Raw genomic sequence first — 20000 nt, forward strand, 5'->3', positions numbered from 1 at the left:
TATATAGTTATTCATCAGTACACATGAGACGCCGCGTCCTTCTGGCCATTCACTCGCGCACCGCTACTAGGCTACGGCCCTTACTCTAAAGAGGCCGGAGGTAATTAAGAGTCATACGTGTGAAAGATAAGTATATTAGGAAATGCGCTTATGGTGTATATGTGCACACACACTAATACAGATGTTGATGGATACATCTAAGCTACATATGTGTACTGTGTCTTTGTGTACATCTGCACTTTCTGTCTCTTTGTGTCTGTTTGTCTCTTTCACTATCTCCTGTATATGTAATATATATCATCAAATATAGAATTCACAGATATACATACCTATATACTGTATATGTACGTATATATCTGTTTACTATACAAATATGTGTGAAATGGATAATACCAACTATAGGTACACATAAAACGGTCACATATACGGACATATAAACAGATAAACGTATATATACGTACATATATATACATATACATATATATTGATCAACATTCACCTAATGTCACGTACACGCATATTCGTTAAAATGAAAAGACGTTCCTGTATTTGTGTTCGCACATACTAATATATACTGCATGAATAAACATGCAGTATTGTAAATTCACAATTACGAGTCTCGTAAATTTTCAAGCGCCAGTCGATGTTTGAGTCAACCTTTCTTAAATCAACTCAGATCCGTTGGTCAAACGTCCTAGATTTATTCAAATCAAATATAAATACAGTATCTTTTAACTTTAAACTAAATAAAACAATAAAGTGTGTTAAAATCAAAATAGCAGAACGCAACAGAATGTTTGAATTTAATTGTACTGTTCACAATAACGCCACAGTAGTAAATGAAAGGTGATTTTACAACTACACATGGTGACGACTAATGGTTACGGGTACTCCTCTTTAAGTCCTTGAACTTTGGTACTAAACGTCGCTACTAAAATAATCAGGAATTCATTGTCTGGCAACTTATATGGATGAGGTATATATAGAGTTCGTCGTTTAGCTGTTCATCAATTACAACTTGAATGATGGCATCTAAAGTAAGCCGAGAGAGATTTTAATCGTCTCCGCGCTTGTATCTCCATGTCTATCCATATGTACAGTATATTCTGTATCACTTCATTTAATTATCACTTCATTTAATTACACACACCCACACACACATGTACATATATATATATATATATATATATATATATATATATACACACACACGGTCATATTCATTCACATCTGACTCTCTCTGACAAAAGCTGTGCAACTCATGCAATATAAGGAATGTAGAGTCAATTTTCATATAGTCATCTTTTGCAGATCTTACTCGTCCTCGCTCTCGTGGCGTTCGTTTCTGCCGACAAGAGGCCATCCTACTCCTATGGCGTTCCTCAGGTATGGTAGTCTGCTTATTCGATATGGACATTTTATTTCAAAAGTCAATGCATTCCAGGTAGACAATGTTAACAAATCAGTACAAATATTTTTTTGAAAACTTTTTCATTAGTCTATGGAGGAAGACTCAAGCGAGGAGTCTGCTCCTCCGAAGTACGAGTTCCAGTATGGCGTGAAGGACGGATACTCGGGCGTGGACTTTGCCCACGGAGAGTCCCGTGACGAGGATGAGACTCGAGGCTCTTACACGGTGCAGCTTCCCGACGGCCGCCTGCAGAGGGTGACGTACTACGTGGACGGCGACGACGGATACGTGGCCGACGTGACGTACGAGGGCGAGGCTCAGTTCCCAGAGTCCGAGGAGTCCCGAAAGGCTCCTGTGTACGCCCCACCGAGGCCCTCATACGGGTACCCACAATAAGCCAAGCGTTGCAGCTAATTTATTCAATCCATATCTCTTGTAAAAGTACACAAGTGAACATTAAATTATGCATCTCGACAACAAATCATAAACAATGTATATGCTTAATAAAACTTCATGTATTAAAATTTAGCGTTCATTTAATGAAAGTATTATGAATCCACAAAGTAGGTTATCGTGCTTAGTAAGCTATTCACGAACCATAAAAATGTATAACACGTCAAGCTATATTCATATATCAGTATATGATTTTATGAAAATATTAATTTCCTCAACTTTGGTTCTGATGTTCCATTCAATACTTAGGGCTGAAGACGGAAGTAATACACGATAAATGCACGGTCCGTATAGTATATTTAGGGAAAGCTTGCTGGTGGCTTACAACATATGCTCATATGTAAACCCAAATTCGTGTATACATATACGTAAATATATATATTTGTGCATATCTAGTATACACACATAAATATGCACTCATACACACAAATACGTACATACATATACACACACACACACACACCTTACTTTGTGAAAAACTTTAAATAAATAGCTTACTAACACATTAGTGAATGAACTAATAAGTGACAGAATGAGTAAACAACGGAATAACTGAATAAACGGATGATTAAAACAGAAACAGACGAACATGTAGATATATGGATGATGTCAAACAAAATAATAATCAGTAAATATGTGACTTACATGAACTCATGAGTAACTTGCCTAATTATTATTATTATCATTATTTTTATTTTTATTTTATTCTATTTTGTACGTATCTTTCCACGTGAGACTCGGCGACCCACTAACCAGCGACTGAGAACCATTTCTGGGGCTCGGAAATGAATGACAGTGCAAGCAGTTATATAAAGGACGAATAGAGTATATGCATATGATGTATATAAACATAGACATACACATCTAGCGATAGGCTAGCAGACATATAGACGCATGAGTATTGTTTGTATATCTATATCTTTACCTACAATCAGTTTCTCTATAAATAAATGCATATACGTACATAGTTACATGAATAGACGTATGTACATACAAATATACGCATATATATACGCTCATCTATGCATATGTATTTGTATGTGAGTATTCACAGGTGTATATGTAATGTGAAACATAAATACACATATGCGCGACATCACACACACACACACACACACACACACACACACACACACAAATATATGTATATATTTACCGAAGGGGACGTATAATACATACTCATATACGTTTTACACATAAATAGAAATGCAAAATATAAAGATTCTGCTGTGGCAGCATGACCCGGTGGGTCTCGTGATATCCAGTGCTTTAGAGGTGCCTCTTTATCGCTATTTTCTGTGAGTCCACTTCGGTCCTCATGGGAAATAAAAGGAAAGTGTACTTCTTATATGAAAACCTTCCTTACCCAAAGCAAACTTTTCCAAAGCTAACACAGTTCCTTCCCATTGCGTCCTAAGGCCGTTGTCCCAGATTCACCCAAAGCAAACTTGGAAAAAGTACCATGTTATTTATAATTTCTTTTATATTCCATAGCAAAATTATATAATGATTTTTATGAATAACACCAAAGCTTGCAATACAACTTAACGGGTATTCCAATATTTGAAATAGTAAATATAAAGTGATTTCTTTTCCATGTATGATGACTTATGGCTCTGAAGAGTGCTCTATTAACCCTTGATCTTTGGGAGTTAACGTCAGATTTTTCTCGTATATATAAACATATATATACTTTTTTTTTTCAACTTACATATGGCAGACATATGGTTTACTGTGTAAGTTTAGTACTGTTTTTACACAAATATATTTTCCAAAGCTCTGTGCAATCTGACGCACACATTCCTGCCGTGTGCATACACTATGCATTTCTGGTTTATAATTTAAAAAAAATTCACGACGGTTGTGTGAGTAGCCTGCTGGCAAATGATAATTTGTCACTAGAGTCTCCATGTACAGTATATACAAAAAATATGTAAGTAGCACATGATAACATGAGCAATTTATATGGTTTATTGATTTAGATTTAGTTTATTATATATATACATACGCCCACACACACACACTCACACATCATAGTGTGAGTATAATTTCGTTAAATACAACGGAGATTACTGAACAGTAGAACAATTAAACGATGGAGTAAAAAAAAATAAGTGGATGTATATATACACACACATTTACATATACTGTTTATGTGCATATAATATACACACATGCGTGTATATAACTGTTTACTGTACATACATGTATGAAATGGATAATACTAAATTATATGCACATAAGTATGTACGTACACACACACACACACACACACATGTATGTATACATATATAGAAATATAGATAGATAGATCCACATTTACCAAAAGACACACATACTCCTTGGTTTTCCTGTAAAAGGAAAGAACTTTTTTGTGTGTTAATTACATTCCTGATTGAAACCCAACCTTTCCAAAATAAACTCAAAACCGTTGGCTAAACGTTCTAGATTTAAACGAATCAGATATACAGTATTTTTTAAAACTACTGGGATCAGAATGGTTAGAACGCCGATCTTTATCGGCATTTAAACTAGATGAAACCATAAAGTAACAGAATGCAATAGAACGTTTTGATTTAATTTTACAACTTATCAATACCATTTCAGTAGTAAATGAAAGGTAATTACAAAGTCCTTGAACTTTGTAACTCAACGTCGCTATCAAAATAATCGAGAATTCGTTGTCTGGCAACTTATATGTAGGAGGTATATATAAGGCTCGCCGCTTACCTGTTCATCAATTACAACTTGAATGATGGCGTCTAAGGTAGGCCAAGAGAGATTTCAATCGTCCCCGCCTTTTTATCTACATGTCTTTTCATATGTACAGTATATTCTATATATACTCCATATTCATTCATATCTGACTTTCAGATAGAAGCTGTGTAATTCAAGCAGTGTCAGGAATGTAAAGTCAGTGTTCATATAGTCATCTTTTGCAGATCTTACTCGTCCTCGCTCTCGTGGCGTTCGCTTCTGCCGACAAGAGGCCATCCTTCTCCTATGGCGTTCCTCAGGTATGGTAGTTTGACTTTTTGATACGAATATTTCATTTCAAATGTCACTGCATTCTTATTCCGATTTGATAAAATTAACAAATCAGTGCAAATATTTTCTTACATTTTTTTGTTCATCAGTCTATGGAGGACTCAAGCGAGGAGTCTGCTCCTCCGAAGTACGAGTTCCAGTATGGCGTGAGGGACGGATACTCGGGCGTGGACTTTGCCCACGGAGAGTCCCGTGACGAGGATGAGACTCGAGGCTCTTACACGGTGCAGCTTCCCGACGGCCGTCTGCAGAGGGTGACGTACTACGTGGACGGCGACGACGGATACGTGGCCGACGTGACGTACGAGGGCGAGGCTCATTTCCCAGAGTCCGAGGAGTCCCGAGAGGCTCCTGTGTACGCCCCACCGAGGCCCTCCTACGGGTACCCACAATAAGCCAAGCATCGCAGCTAATGTATTTAATCCACATCATCAGTGACAGCAAACATGATTGAATTCTGCATCGCTCGACAACGAATCATATACAATGTATATTCTTAATAAAACTTCATGTATCATCATCTAGCGTTTATTTAATGAAAAGTATTGTGAATCCACAAAGGAGGTTATCCGAATTGTATCCATCAACTATAATAACTTACGTCAATCTATACGCATACATCAATATATAACTTAGTGTGTCAATGATTTCCTTAATATATCCATGCAGAATATATTTTTTTTATTAGTTCTGCCTAAACTCACGTAATCATCCCCGTCCTGCACTGTTTTGGATGTATAAAATTTACATATATAAGCATATACATACATACAAACACATATATACATATACACATGTATTTAAATATACAGAATACATATATATCTATACATACAAGTATATATATTATATATATGCATAAATATATTCATATATATTACGTATTATATATTTACACATATGCATGTCTATATATATATTGAGATCTGTGTAAAACGTAACACAGAATATCATAAATACAGTAAATGATTAGATGGCAGACTAACACATCAGTACATGAAAGAATAAGCAATTGAACACTTAAACAACCGCATAGCGGAGGATTAGAGCAGAAACAGAAACATGAGTACGTAGATACAGAGATGACTGGAAACAAGTAGAAAAAATCAGTGAATAAGGCAAATCAGAAGCCAAACGTTTTCATCGTCAGTAGTCTTTGCACAAAGGACCTTCGTTTTTAGCTGTGACACTATTTTATATATATATATTTTTCATTATTTATGTATCTGTCCATATGAGGCACGTGACCCACAGACCACAGACATAATCATTTATGTATATATACATATGTATTTGTATATATACTGTGTACGTATGCATAGGTATATGTGTAGTATAAAATATAAATCCTGGCGCACACACACATATGTATATATGTATATTTATTCACATACATGTGCGCGCGTGTGTGTATGTGTATGCATTCACTAAAAGGAGACGTACATATATAATTATGTACATTTAATGTACAAACATACATGCAATGTCTGAAGATTTCGTGGGTGTAGGGATATAGAGCGTTATTCAGGTACCTGTCTATCGCTATTTCCTTTGAACTTATTTTGATCTTCAAGTAAACTAAGTGTTAATTTTAGATTACTTTCATCGCCTAAGGTGAGCCTTTCCTACTAACCCAAATCATTCCCACGTATTTGTATATATTTTATGTTTAAACACATATGTATTGTCTAAAATTCGCTATATCCAGTACTTTTGAAGTGCTTTCTATCGCTGTATCTATAATCTATCTATTTATTTACACATACATTTATGTATATATATATATATATATATATATATATATATTTTAGCCTACTTTGGTTTTCATGTAAAACAAAAGGACAGTGCTCCTTTCACAGTAATTACCTTCCTTTCCATAAACGAGCCGTTCCTAAACTAAGGCAAATCCTTCTGACCGTGTTCCGAGTCTAACGTCCCAAATTTACCCGTACCAAATAAAAATATAGCATCTTACTTTTAAGAACTAATTATATTTATGAATAACAGTTAAATATGCTAAATAAAAGTTAAATTACTTCTTTTCGTGTAATTTTGAAACTGAATGCAAAGTGATCTCTTATCTATGGAAGGTGATTTATGGCTCTGGATACTCCTCCATAGCCCTTGAACTTTGAAAGTTAACGCCGCGGACAAATCAGTCGAAAATTGGTTGTCCGGCAACTTATATGGAGGAAGTATATATAAGGTTCGTCTTTTACCTGTCCATCAATTACAGCTTGAATGATGGCGTCTAAGGTAGGTCGAGAGAGATCATAATCGTCTCCGCACTTTTATCAACGTGTCTTTTCTTACATATATATTGTATATGTTTCAGTGATACAAAATCATTTACACATATATATAAACATTATAATCTGCGATTGATATACAAGTTGGGTTACCAATGCTCGATCAGTCATGCGAAACAGTTTTCATACTGTCGTCTTTTGCAGATCTTACTCGTCCTCGCTCTCGTGGCGTTCGTTTCTGCCGACAAGAGGCCATCCTTCTCCTATGGCGTTCCTCAGGTATGGTAGTCTATTGTTTGTATGAATCTTTCATTTTGAATGTCAATGTATTCATATTCCGATTTGACAAGTTTAGTAAATCACTACAAATATTTTCTTAAATATTTTTCATCAGTCTATGGAGAATGACTCAAGCGAGGAGTCTGCTCCTCCGAAGTACGAGTTCCAGTATGGCGTGAGGGACGGATACTCGGGCGTGGACTTTGCCCACGGAGAGTCCCGTGACGAGGATGAGACTCGAGGCTCTTACACGGTGCAGCTTCCCGACGGCCGTCTGCAGAGGGTGACGTACTACGTGGACGGCGACGACGGATACGTGGCCGACGTGACGTACGAGGGCGAGGCTCAGTTCCCAGAGTCTTAGGAATCCCGAGAGGCTACTGCGTACGCCCCGCCGAGGCCCTCCTACGGGTACCCACAATAAGCAGCTAATTTATTTAATCCATATTTTCCCATCCAGTAAAAACAGCATAAATATATTCCAAGAATCCATTATGTACAAAGTATATCATTAATAAAATTTGAATTGTTGCAGTCTAGCATTTATTTAACGAAAAAACAACCCTAACTAACCTTGGTCTCTGCAAAGAGGACTGCCTGCTAATACTTTATTATCTACTCATAATATAGATGTATATACATTTTTTTTTCTCGTAAAATGTCAACTAACATATACGGACACAAACCTTACTGAATATATAAGTTTACTAATATTTTTGGACAACTATATTTCCCAAACCCCTTTGCAATCTGACGCACACATTGCTGCCGTGTACATAACACTATGCATTTCTGGTTTAAGATTAAAGATATGATTTTTTTAACGACGGTTGTGTGAACAGCCTGTTGGCAAAATATACTTTTTGGGAATGATAATTTGTCATTAAAGACGTGACACGAAAAACAAATATGAGCATGTACAATATATACTAAAATAATAACACCTTTTCGCTTCGAACGTGTATGTATACACATATATGTATGTATATATAGTTATGTAGATAAATGAAAATTTGTGTATATATGCGTACATGTATTTAATATATATATATTGCATGCATACGCCCGCGCGCGTGCACACACACACACGAATTCACATTCACACACACATGTATTTATATATGCATGTATGTATGCGTGTGTATATGTATATATATTACTGGAATGTGCATTGTGTATTGAACTTACATTCATTTCATAATTGATATCATAAAGTAAATATCATTTCGTTAGGTACAACAAAGATTACTGAACAGCAGAACAATTAAACGATGAAATAAAGGAATAAGTGGATGACTAGAATAAAAATGATCGGATGAATAAGTAAATAGAAATCGAGGATAAAAGAAACAATGAACAGGTTAAACTATTACTCAAGATTATTCATTGACAGTTTTTAAAGCACTCTACCTGGCATAAATGGCATTCAATTTTAGCCATTACAATACAGCCTAACTGATTTATTTTCAAGAACACATTTGCTAACAATTTATTGTCTGTCTTTATTCATCTTTTTGAGACACGTCGTCCCTCTGGCCGTTCACTCGTGGCCCGCCATGGGGCTGTGGCCCGTACTGTAAAGAGCCCTGAAACATGTGTAAAAAATAAGTATATTGGGGAATACTCTGTATATTTACCTACACTAATGCAGGTTGATGAATACATTGTAATATATAATATAAATGTAGGCACAGAATGCACACATTTACATATAATGTATGTATAGAGTACACACATGCATGTGTATATATAATATATATATATATATATATATATATATATATATATATATATATATATATATATATATATATATATATATATATAATATATATATATATAATATATATATATATATATATATATATATATATATAATATATATATATATATATATATATATATATATATATATATATAATATATATATATATAATATATATATATATATATATAATATATATATATATATAATATATATATATATATATAATATATATATATATAATATATATATATATATATAATATATATATATATATGCCTACTTTGGTTTTCATGTAAAACAAAAGAGCAGTGGTCCTTTCTACCTTCCTTTCCATAAACGAGCCGTTCCTAAACTAAGGCAAATCCTTCTGACCGTGTTCCGAGTCTAACGTCCCAAATTTACCCGTACCAAATAAAAATATAGCATCTTACTTTTAAGAACTAATTATATTTATGAATAACACTTAAATATGCTAAATGAAAGTTAAATGATTTCTTTTCGTGTAATTTTGAAACTGAATGCAAAGTGATTTCTTATCTATGGAAGGTGATTTTTGGCTCTGGATACTCCTCCATAGCCCTTGAACTTTGAAAGTTAACGCCGCGGACAAATCAGTCGAAAATTGGTTGTCCGGCAACTTATATGGAGGAAGTATATATAAGGTTCTTCTTTTACCTGTCTATGGATTACAGCTTGAATGATGGCGTCTAAGGTAGGTCGAGAGAGATCATAATCGTCTCCGCACTTTTATCCACGTGTCTTTTCTTACGTATATATTGTATATGTTTCAGTGAGACAAAATCATGTATATATATACACGGTCATATTCATTCACATCTGACTCTCTGACAGAAGCTGTGCAATTCATGCAATATAAGGAATGTAGAGTCAATTTTCATATAGTCATCTTTTGCAGATCTTACTCGTCGTCGCTCTCGTGGCGTTCGTTTCTGCCGACAAGAGGCCATCCTACTCCTATGGCGTTCCTCAGGTATGGTAGTCTGCTTTTTCGATATGGACATTTTATTTCAAAAGTCAATGCATTCCAGGTAGACAATGTTAACAAATCAGTACAAATATTTTTTTGAAAACTTTTTCATTAGTCTATGGAGGAAGACTCAAGCGAGGAGTCTGCTCCTCCGAAGTACGAGTTCCAGTATGGCGTGAAGGACGGATACTCGGGCGTGGACTTTGCCCACGGAGAGTCCCGTGACGAGGATGAGACTCGAGGCTCTTACACGGTGCAGCTTCCCGACGGCCGCCTGCAGAGGGTGACGTACTACGTGGACGGCGACGACGGATACGTGGCCGACGTGACGTACGAGGGCGAGGCTCAGTTCCCAGAGTCTGAGGAATCCCGAGAGGCTACTGCGTACGCCCCGCCGAGGCCCTCCTACGGGTACCCACAATAAGCAGCTAATTTATTTAATCCATATTTTCCCATCCAGTAAAAACAGCATAAATATATTCCAAGAATCCATTATGTACAAAGTATATCATTAATAAAATTTGAATTGTTGCAGTCTAGCATTTATTTCACGAAAAACAAGTCCAACTAACCTTGGTCTCTGCAAAGAGGACTGCCTGCTAATACTTTATTATCTACTCATAATATAGATGTATATACATTTTTTTTTTTCTCGTAAAATGTCAACTAACATATACGGACACAAACCTTACTGAATATATAAGTTTAATAATATTTTTACACAACTATATTTCCCAAACCCCTTTGCAATCTGACGCACACATTGCTGCCGTGCACATAACACGATGCATTTCTGGTTTAAGATTAAAGATATAACTTTTTAACGACGGTTTTGCGAACAGCCTGTTGGTAAAAGATGCTTTCGGGGAATGATAATTTGTCATTAAAGACTTGACACGAAAAACAAATATGAGCATGTACAATATATACTAAAATAATAACACCTTTTCGCTTCGAACGTGTATGTATACACATATATGTATGTATATATAGTTATGTAGATAAATGAAAATTTGTGTATATATGCGTACATGTATTTAATATATATATATTGCATGCATACGCCCGCGCGCGTGCACACACACACACGAATTCACATTCACACACACATGTATTTATATATGCATGTATGTATGCGTGTGTATATGTATATATATATTACTGGAATGTGCATTGTGTATTGAACTTACATTCATTTCATAATTGATATCATAAAGTAAATATCATTTCGTTAGGTACAACAAAGATTACTGAACAGCAGAACAATTAAACGATGAAATAAAGGAATAAGTGGATGACTAGAATAAAAATGATCGGATAATAAGTAAATAAAATCGAGGATAAAAGAAACAATGAACAGGTTTAAACTATTACTCAAGATTATTCATTGACAGTTTTTAAAGCACTCTACCTGGCATTAAATGGCATTCAATTTTAGCCATTACAATACAGCCTAACTGATTTATTTTCAGAACACATTTGCTAACAATTTATTGTCTGTCTTTATTCTTCTTTTTGCATAAGACACGTCGTCCCTCTGGCCGTTCACTCGTGGCCGCCTATGGGGCTGTGGCCCGTACTGTAAAGAGCCCTGAAACATGTGTAAAAAATAAGTATATTGGGGAATACTCTGTATATTTACCTACACTAATGCAGGTTGATGGAATACATTGTAATATATAATATAAATGTAGGCACAGAATGCACACATTTACATATAATGTATGTATATAGAGTACACACATGCATGTGTATATATAATATATATATATATATATATATATATATATATATATATATATATATATATATATATATATATATATATATATATATAATATATATATATATAATATATATATATATATATATATATATATATATATAATATATATATATATATATATATATATAATATATATATATATAATATATATATATATAATATATATATATATATATATAATATATATATATATATAATATATATATATATATATAATATATATATATATAATATATATATATATATATATATATATATATATATGCCTACTTTGGTTTTCATGTAAAACAAAAGAGCAGTGGTCCTTTCTACCTTCCTTTCCATAAACGAGCCGTTCCTAAACTAAGGCAAATCCTTCTGACCGTGTTCCGAGTCTAACGTCCCAAATTTACCCGTACCAAATAAAAATATAGCATCTTACTTTTAAGAACTAATTATATTTATGAATAACACTTAAATATGCTAAATGAAAGTTAAATGATTTCTTTTCGTGTAATTTTGAAACTGAATGCAAGTGATTTCTTATCTATGGAAGGTGATTTTTGGCTCTGGATACTCCTCCATAGCCCTTGAACTTTGAAAGTTAACGCCGCGGACAAATCAGTCGAAAATTGGTTGTCCGGCAACTTATATGGAGGAAGTATATATAAGGTTCGTCTTTTACCTGTCCATCTATTACAGCTTGAATGATGGCGTCTAAGGTAGGTCGAGAGAGATCACAATTGTCTCCGCACTTTTATCTCCGTGTCTTTTCTTACGTATATATTGTATATGTTTCAGTGAGACAAAATCATGTACATATATATACACACATTATAATCTGCGATTGATATACAAGTTGTGTTGCCAATGCTCGGTCGGTCATGCGAAACAGTTATCATACTGTCGTCTTTTGCAGATCTTACTCGTCCTCGCTCTCGTGGCGTTCGTTTCTGCCGACAAGAGGCCATCCTTCTCCTATGGCGTTCCTCAGGTATGGTAGTCTATTGTTTATATGAATATTTCATTTTGAATGTCAATGTATTCATATTTGACAAGATTAGTAAATCAATACAAATATTTTCTTAAATCTTTTTAATTAGTCTATGGAGGACTCAAGCGAGGAGTCTGCTCCTCCGAAGTACGAGTTCCAGTATGGCGTGAGGGACGGATACTCGGGCGTGGACTTTGCCCACGGAGAGTCCCGTGACGAGGATGAGACTCGAGGCTCTTACACGGTGCAGCTTCCCGACGGCCGCCTGCAGAGGGTGACGTACTACGTGGACGGCGACGACGGATACGTGGCCGACGTGACGTACGAGGGCGAGGCTCAGTTCCCAGAGTCCGAGGAGTCCCGAGAGGCTCCTGTGTACGCCCCACCGAGGCCCTCATACGGGTACCCACAATAAGCCAAGCGTTGCAGCTAATTTATTTAATCCACATCATCTGTAACAGCAAACGAATCATACACAATGTATATTCTTAATAAAACTTCATGTATCACCATCTAGCGTTTATCTAATGAAACTATTGAATCCAGAAAGAAGGTTATCTGAATTGTGTCCAGGAATAATAATAATTTAATTTGCGTCAAACATATATTCATATATCATAGTCAATTGCTTCCTTAATAAATCTATGCAGAATATTTTATAAGTTCTGCGTTAGCACGTAATCATCCCCGTCCCGCAGTTTAGTTTTTGGATTTACATTATATTCTTCACGCTGATTGCAGAAATAGTACATGATGAATGTAAAGGTGCATGATAAATGTTCAGCTTAAATAAGCATTATGCGAATAATTGCTTTTCACTTACAGCAACGTATGTATTTTTACGTATATACTCACACACACGCAGGTATATATATACATATATATATATTTAAATATACAGCATACATATGTATATGACTATATATACACATATATATTATATATATAAATATATGTATATATATAAATATATGTATATATATTACATAATATATATTTACACACATGTATATGTGTAATTATATATCATATATATATATATATATATATATATATTGGGAGATGTTTTGTGTAAAACGTAACACAGAATAAAAATACAGTACATAATTAGATCACTGACTAACACATCAGTGCATGAAAGAATAAGCATTGGAGCACTTAAAACAAACACATTGCGGATTAGAACAGAAACAAAAATACGAGTATGTAGATGGAAACAAGTAGAATAAAATCAGTGAATAAGCCAATTTAGAAGCCAAACGTTTTCATCGTCAGGAGTGTTTGCGCAAAGGACCTTCGTTTTTAGCTGTGACACAATAACTATTAATGTTCATATATTTTTAAAATGATTTATCTGTGAGGCTGAGGCTCGTGACCCACAGACCCACAAGGTGTAGGTCACGTACATACACGAAGACGTAAACATTTGTGTCGTTTTCTGTCGCTATATCTGGATATATATGTATAGGCATATATATATTACTTTTTAGCTTGCTTTGGTTTCATGTAATTACCTTCCTTTCCATAAACGAACCGTTCCTAAACTAAGGCAAATCCTGGGTTCTTGGTCTAACGTTCCAAATTTATCCGTATCAGATTAAAATATGGCATCTTACTTTTATAAACTAATTATATTTATGAATAATAGCCATACACGTCTAAGGTAGGTCGTGAGATTTTATACTCGTCTCCGCACTTTTATCTACGTGTCTATTCCTTTGTATTTACTGTATATGCTACAGTGAGATGAAAACATACATATATACACATGCCTTAAAATTTGTGATTGATATACAAGTTGTGTTATCCATGCTCGGTCAGTGTTGCGAAGCAGTTTTCATATCCGTCTTTTGCAAATCTTACTCGTCCTCGCTCTCGTTGCGTTAGTGTCTGCCGATAAGAAGCCATCCTTCTCCTATGGCGTTCCTCAGGTATGGGTTTTTTTTTGTGTGTGAATATTGAACTTTGAATATCAGTGCATTCAATGCATCCGATTTGACAAGATTAACAAATCACTACAAATATTTTTTTTTTTTTTTTTTTTTTTTTTTTTTTTTTTCATCAGTCTATGGAAGAAGACTCAGGCAAGGAGTATGCTCCCCCGAAGTACGAGTTTCAGTATGGCGTGAAGGACGGATACTCGGGCGTGGACTTTGCCCACGGAGAGTCCCGTGACGAGGATGAGACTCGAGGCTCTTACACAGTGCAGCTTCCCGACGGCCGCCTGCAGAGGGTAACATACTACGTGGACAGCGACGACGGATACGTGGCCGACGTGACGCACGAGGGCGAGGCTCAGTTCCCAGAGTCCGAGGAGTCCCGAGAAGCTACTGTATATGCCCCACCAAGGCCGTCCTACGGGTACCCACAACTTTGGTTCTGATGTTCCATTCCATACTTAGGGCTGAAGACGGAAGTAATACACGATAAATGCACGGTCCGTATAGTATATTTTGGGAAAGCTTGCTGGTGGCTTACAACATATGCTCATATGTAAACCCAAATTCGTGTATACATATACGTAAATATATATATTTGTGCATATCTAGTATACACACCTAAATATGCACTCACACACACAAATACGTACATACATATACAGACACACACACCTTACTTTGTGAAAAACTTTAAATAAATAGCTTACTAACACATTAGTGAATGAACTAATAAGTGACAGAATGAGTAAACAACGGAATAACTGAATAAACGGATGATTAAAACAGAAACAGACGAACATGTAGATATATGGATGATGTCAAACAAAATAATAATCAGTAAGTATGTGACTTACATGAACTCATGAGTAACTTGCCTAATTATTATTATCATTATTTTTATTTTTATTTTATTCTATTTTGTACGTATCTTTCCACGTGAGACTCGGCGATCCACTAACCAGCGGCTGAGAACCATTTCTGGGGCTCGGAAATGAATGACAGTGCAAGCAGTTATATAAAGGACGAATAGAGTATATGCATATGATGTATATAAACATAGACATACACATCTAGCGATAGGCTAGCAGACATATAGACGCATGAGTATTGTTTGTATATCTATATCTTTACCTACAATCAGTTTCTCTATAAATAAATGCATATACGTACATAGTTACATGAATAGACGTATGTACATACAAATATACGCATATATATACGCTCATCTATGCATATGTATTTGTATGTGAGTATTCACAGGTGTATATGTAATGTGAAACATAAATACACATATGCGCGACATCACACACACACACACACACACACACACACACACAAATATATGTATATATTTACCGAAGGGGACGTATAATACATACTCATATACGTTTTACACATAGATAGAAATGCAAAATATAAAGATTCTGCTGTGGCAGCATGACCCGGTGGGTCTCGTGATATCCAGTGCTTTAGAGGTGCCTCTTTATCGCTATTTTCTGTGAGTCCACTTCGGTCCTCATGGGAAATCAAAGGAAAGTGTACTTCTTATATCAAAACCTTCCTTACCCAAAGCAAACTTTTCCAAAGCTAACACAGTTCCTTCCCATTGCGTCCTGAGGCCGTTGTCCCAGATTCACCCAAAGCAAACTTGGAAAAAGTACCATGTTACTTATAATTTCTTTTATATTCCATAGCAAAATGATATAATGATTTTTATGAATAACACCGAAGCTTGCAATAAAAGTTAACGGGTATTCCAATATTTGAAATGATAAATATAAAGTGATTTATTTTCCATGTATGATGACTTATGGCTCTGAAGAGTGCTCTATTAACCCTTGATCTTTGGGAGTTAACGTCAGATTTTACTCGTATATATAAACATATATATACTTCTTTTTTTTCAACTTACATATGGCAGACATATGGTTTACTGTGTAAGTTTAGTACTGTTTTTACACAAATATATTTTCCAAAGCTCTGTGCAATCTGACGCACACATTCCTGCCGTGTGCATACACTATGCATTTCTGGTTTATAATTAAAAACAAATTCACGACGGTTGTGTAAGTAGCCTGCTGGCAAATTATAATTTGTCACTAGAGTCTCCATGTACAGTATATACTAAAAATATGTAAGTAGCACATGATAACATGAGCAATTTATATGGTTTATTGATTTAGATTTAGTTTATTATATATATACATACGCCCGCACACACACACTCACACATCATAGTGTGAGTATAATTTCGTTAAATACAACGGAGATTACTGAACAGTAGAACAATTAAACGATGGAGTAAAAAAAATAAGTGGATGTATATATACACACACATTTACATATACTGTTTATGTGCATATAATATACACACATGCGTGTATATATCTATTTACTGTACATACATGTATGAAATGGATAATACTAAATAATATGCACATAAGTATGTACGTACACACACACACACACACATGTATGTATACATATATAAAAATATAGATAGATAGATCCACATTTACCAAAAGACACACATACTCCTTGGTTTTCCTGTAAAAGGAAAGGACTTTTTTTGTGTGTTAATTACATTCCTGATTGAAACCCAACCTTTCCAAAATAAACTCAAAACCGTTGGCTAAACGTTCTAGATTTAAACGAATCAGATATATAGTATTTTTTAAAACTACTGGGATCAGAATGGTTAGAACGCCAATCTTTATCGGCATTTAAACTAGATGAAACCATAAAGTAACAGAATGCAATAGAACGTTTTGATTTAATTTTACAACTTATCAATACTATTTCAGTAGTAAATGAAAGGTAATTACTTATCTACGGATGGTGATTTATGGCTCTGGATACTCCCTTATAAGTCCTTGAACTTTGTAACTCAACGTCGCTATCAAAATAATCGAGAATTCGTTGTCTGGCAACTTATATGTAGGAGGTATATATAAGGCTCGCCGCTTACCTGTTCATCAATTACAACTTGAATGATGGCGTCTAAGGTAGGCCGAGAGAGATTTCAATCGTCCCCGCGTTTTTATCTACGTCTTTTCATATGTACAGTATATTCTATATATACTTCAATTATTTACATATACATACAGTCATATTCATTCATATCTGACTTTCAGATAGAAGCTGTGTAATGCATGCAGTGTCAGGAATGTAAAGTCAGTGTTCATATAGTCATCTTTTGCAGATCTTACTCGTCCTCGCTCTCGTGGCGTTCGCTTCTGCCGACAAGAGGCCATCCTTCTCCTATGGCGTTCCTCAGGTATGGTAGTTTGACTTTTTGATACGAATATTTCATTTCAAATGTCACTGCATTCTTATTCCGATTTGATAAAATTAACAAATTAGTGCAAATATTTTCTTACATTTTTTTTTTTTTCATCAGTCTATGGAGGACTCAAGCGAGGAGTCTGCTCCTCCGAAGTACGAGTTCCAGTATGGCGTGAAGGACGGATACTCGGGCGTGGACTTTGCCCACGGAGAGTCCCGTGACGAGGATGAGACTCGAGGCTCTTACACAGTGCAGCTTCCCGACGGCCGCCTGCAGAGGGTGACGTACTACGTGGACGGCGACGACGGATACGTAGCCGACGTGACGTACGAGGGCGAGGCTCAGTTCCCAGAGTCCGAGGAATCCCGAGAGGCTCCTGCGTACGCCCCACCGAGGCCCTTATACGGGTACTCGCAATGAGTCAAGCATTGCAGCTAATTTATTTAATCCATATCTCCTGAGAACTTGATTAAGTTATGCATCGCTCGATAACGAATCATACACAATGTATATTCTTAATAAAACTTCATGTATCATCATCTAGCGTTTATCTAATTAAAAGTATTATGAATATACCGAGAAGGTTATCTGAATTGTGCCCATATAACTTAGTGAGTCAATGGCTTTCTTAATAAACCCATGCAGAATGTTTTATTAACTCTGCGTAAACACGAAATCATCCCCGTCTTGCATTTGAGTGTGGGATTTCTATTATATTCTTAGCGCTGAAGGCAGAAGGAGTACACGATGAATGTTCATCTTAATTAGGGATAATGAGAATAATTACTTTTCACTTACTCCAACATATGTATGTTTACAAACTTACATAAACATACACGCATATATACATATATGTATTTACATATACATTATACATATATCTATATATACATGTATATATATATGTGTGTAAATATATGTATATATATTACGTAATACATATTTACACACATATGTATGTCTGTATATATATATGTATATTGGGATATGTTTTGTGTAAAACGTAACACAGAATATCGTAAATACAGTACAAATTAGATGAATGAATGAATAAGCAATGGAACACTTAAACAAACGCACAGCGGATGATTAAGATGAGCATGTAGATACAGAGGTGACTGGAAACAAGTAGAAAAAAAATCAGTGAATAAGCCAAATCAGAATTCAAACGTTTTCATCGTCCGTAGTCTTTGCACAAAGGACCTTCGTTTTTAGCTGTGACGCAACCGCTATTAATTTTCATATTTCTTTATTATTTATATATCTGTCTAAATGAGGCACGTGACCACAGACCACCGGCTATGGGTCACGAACATGCATATAGACATAATAATTTATGTATGTATATATATATATAGTGTCGTATTCACAGGTATATAACGTGTAGTATAAAATGAGAAATCTACACGCACAGACACATATATGCACACACACACACACACACATATATATATATATACATATATATATACATACATACTTACATGTGTGTTTGTGTTAATTCAATAGAAGGAGACGTACGTACATACCTATATACATTTAATGTGTAAACATACAAGCAATGTCTGAAGTTTCTGCTACAGTAACACGAACCTGCGGGTCTCGGGATATCCAGCGCTTTTGAGATACATGTCTATCGCTATTTTCTTTGAACTTATTTTGGTCCACAGGTAAAATAAGTTTTCATTTTCGATTAACTTCCTGATCTAAACAAGCCTTTCCTACTAATCCAAATCATTCCTACATACTTGTCTATATCTTATGTTTAAACAAATATTCGTTATCTAAAAATGAATGGTAGCAGGTCTTACAATATCCA

General features: G+C 35.1%; 6 protein-coding genes across 6 annotated transcripts; all 6 read left to right on the top strand.

The window, feature by feature from the left end:
- Positions 1–1025: 1025 nt before the first annotated feature.
- On the top strand, positions 1026–1807 carry LOC125032048 (pro-resilin-like). Its single transcript, XM_047623011.1, has 3 exons — positions 1026–1037; positions 1312–1386; positions 1499–1807. Exons 1-3 carry the CDS (start codon positions 1026–1028, stop codon positions 1805–1807), a joined length of 396 nt encoding a protein of 131 aa, XP_047478967.1.
- A 2812-nt stretch (positions 1808–4619) lies between these two features.
- LOC125032049 (pro-resilin-like) lies at positions 4620–5307 on the top strand. Its single transcript, XM_047623012.1, has 3 exons — positions 4620–4631; positions 4807–4881; positions 5002–5307. Exons 1-3 carry the CDS (start codon positions 4620–4622, stop codon positions 5305–5307), a joined length of 393 nt encoding a protein of 130 aa, XP_047478968.1.
- A 1849-nt stretch (positions 5308–7156) lies between these two features.
- On the top strand, positions 7157–7804 carry LOC125032050 (pro-resilin-like). The gene is made up of 3 exons (XM_047623013.1): positions 7157–7168; positions 7366–7440; positions 7556–7804. The coding sequence occupies exons 1-3, from the start codon at positions 7157–7159 to the stop codon at positions 7802–7804; spliced, it is 336 nt and encodes a 111-aa protein (XP_047478969.1).
- A 2104-nt stretch (positions 7805–9908) lies between these two features.
- LOC125032051 (pro-resilin-like) lies at positions 9909–10620 on the top strand. Its single transcript, XM_047623014.1, has 3 exons — positions 9909–9920; positions 10125–10199; positions 10312–10620. The coding sequence occupies exons 1-3, from the start codon at positions 9909–9911 to the stop codon at positions 10618–10620; spliced, it is 396 nt and encodes a 131-aa protein (XP_047478970.1).
- Positions 10621–15023: 4403 nt separating this feature from the next.
- On the top strand, positions 15024–15338 carry LOC125032052 (cuticle protein 7-like). Its single transcript, XM_047623015.1, has one exon. It carries the CDS (start codon positions 15024–15026, stop codon positions 15336–15338), a length of 315 nt encoding a protein of 104 aa, XP_047478971.1.
- A 2550-nt stretch (positions 15339–17888) lies between these two features.
- On the top strand, positions 17889–18601 carry LOC125032053 (pro-resilin-like). The gene is made up of 3 exons (XM_047623017.1): positions 17889–17900; positions 18098–18172; positions 18296–18601. Exons 1-3 carry the CDS (start codon positions 17889–17891, stop codon positions 18599–18601), a joined length of 393 nt encoding a protein of 130 aa, XP_047478973.1.
- Positions 18602–20000: the final 1399 nt, after the last annotated feature.

Source organism: Penaeus chinensis, chromosome 14 (genome assembly GCF_019202785.1).
Source record: "Penaeus chinensis breed Huanghai No. 1 chromosome 14, ASM1920278v2, whole genome shotgun sequence".
In the NCBI taxonomy this organism is placed as follows: domain Eukaryota; kingdom Metazoa; phylum Arthropoda; class Malacostraca; order Decapoda; family Penaeidae; genus Penaeus; species Penaeus chinensis.

Bases quoted from the DNA above. Each gene is read 5' to 3' on its own strand.
- LOC125032048 (XM_047623011.1), top strand. The intron at 1,387-1,498 runs GTATGGTAGTCT...CTTTTTCATTAG, and splicing joins ACTCCTATGGCGTTCCTCAG to TCTATGGAGGAAGACTCAAG.
- LOC125032049 (XM_047623012.1), top strand. The intron at 4,882-5,001 runs GTATGGTAGTTT...TTTGTTCATCAG, and splicing joins TCTCCTATGGCGTTCCTCAG to TCTATGGAGGACTCAAGCGA.
- LOC125032050 (XM_047623013.1), top strand. The intron at 7,441-7,555 runs GTATGGTAGTCT...ATTTTTCATCAG, and splicing joins TCTCCTATGGCGTTCCTCAG to TCTATGGAGAATGACTCAAG.
- LOC125032051 (XM_047623014.1), top strand. The intron at 10,200-10,311 runs GTATGGTAGTCT...CTTTTTCATTAG, and splicing joins ACTCCTATGGCGTTCCTCAG to TCTATGGAGGAAGACTCAAG.
- LOC125032052 (XM_047623015.1), top strand. From the start codon at position 15,024: ATGGAAGAAGACTCAGGCAAGGAGTATGCTCCCCCGAAGTACGAGTTT.
- LOC125032053 (XM_047623017.1), top strand. The intron at 18,173-18,295 runs GTATGGTAGTTT...TTTTTTCATCAG, and splicing joins TCTCCTATGGCGTTCCTCAG to TCTATGGAGGACTCAAGCGA.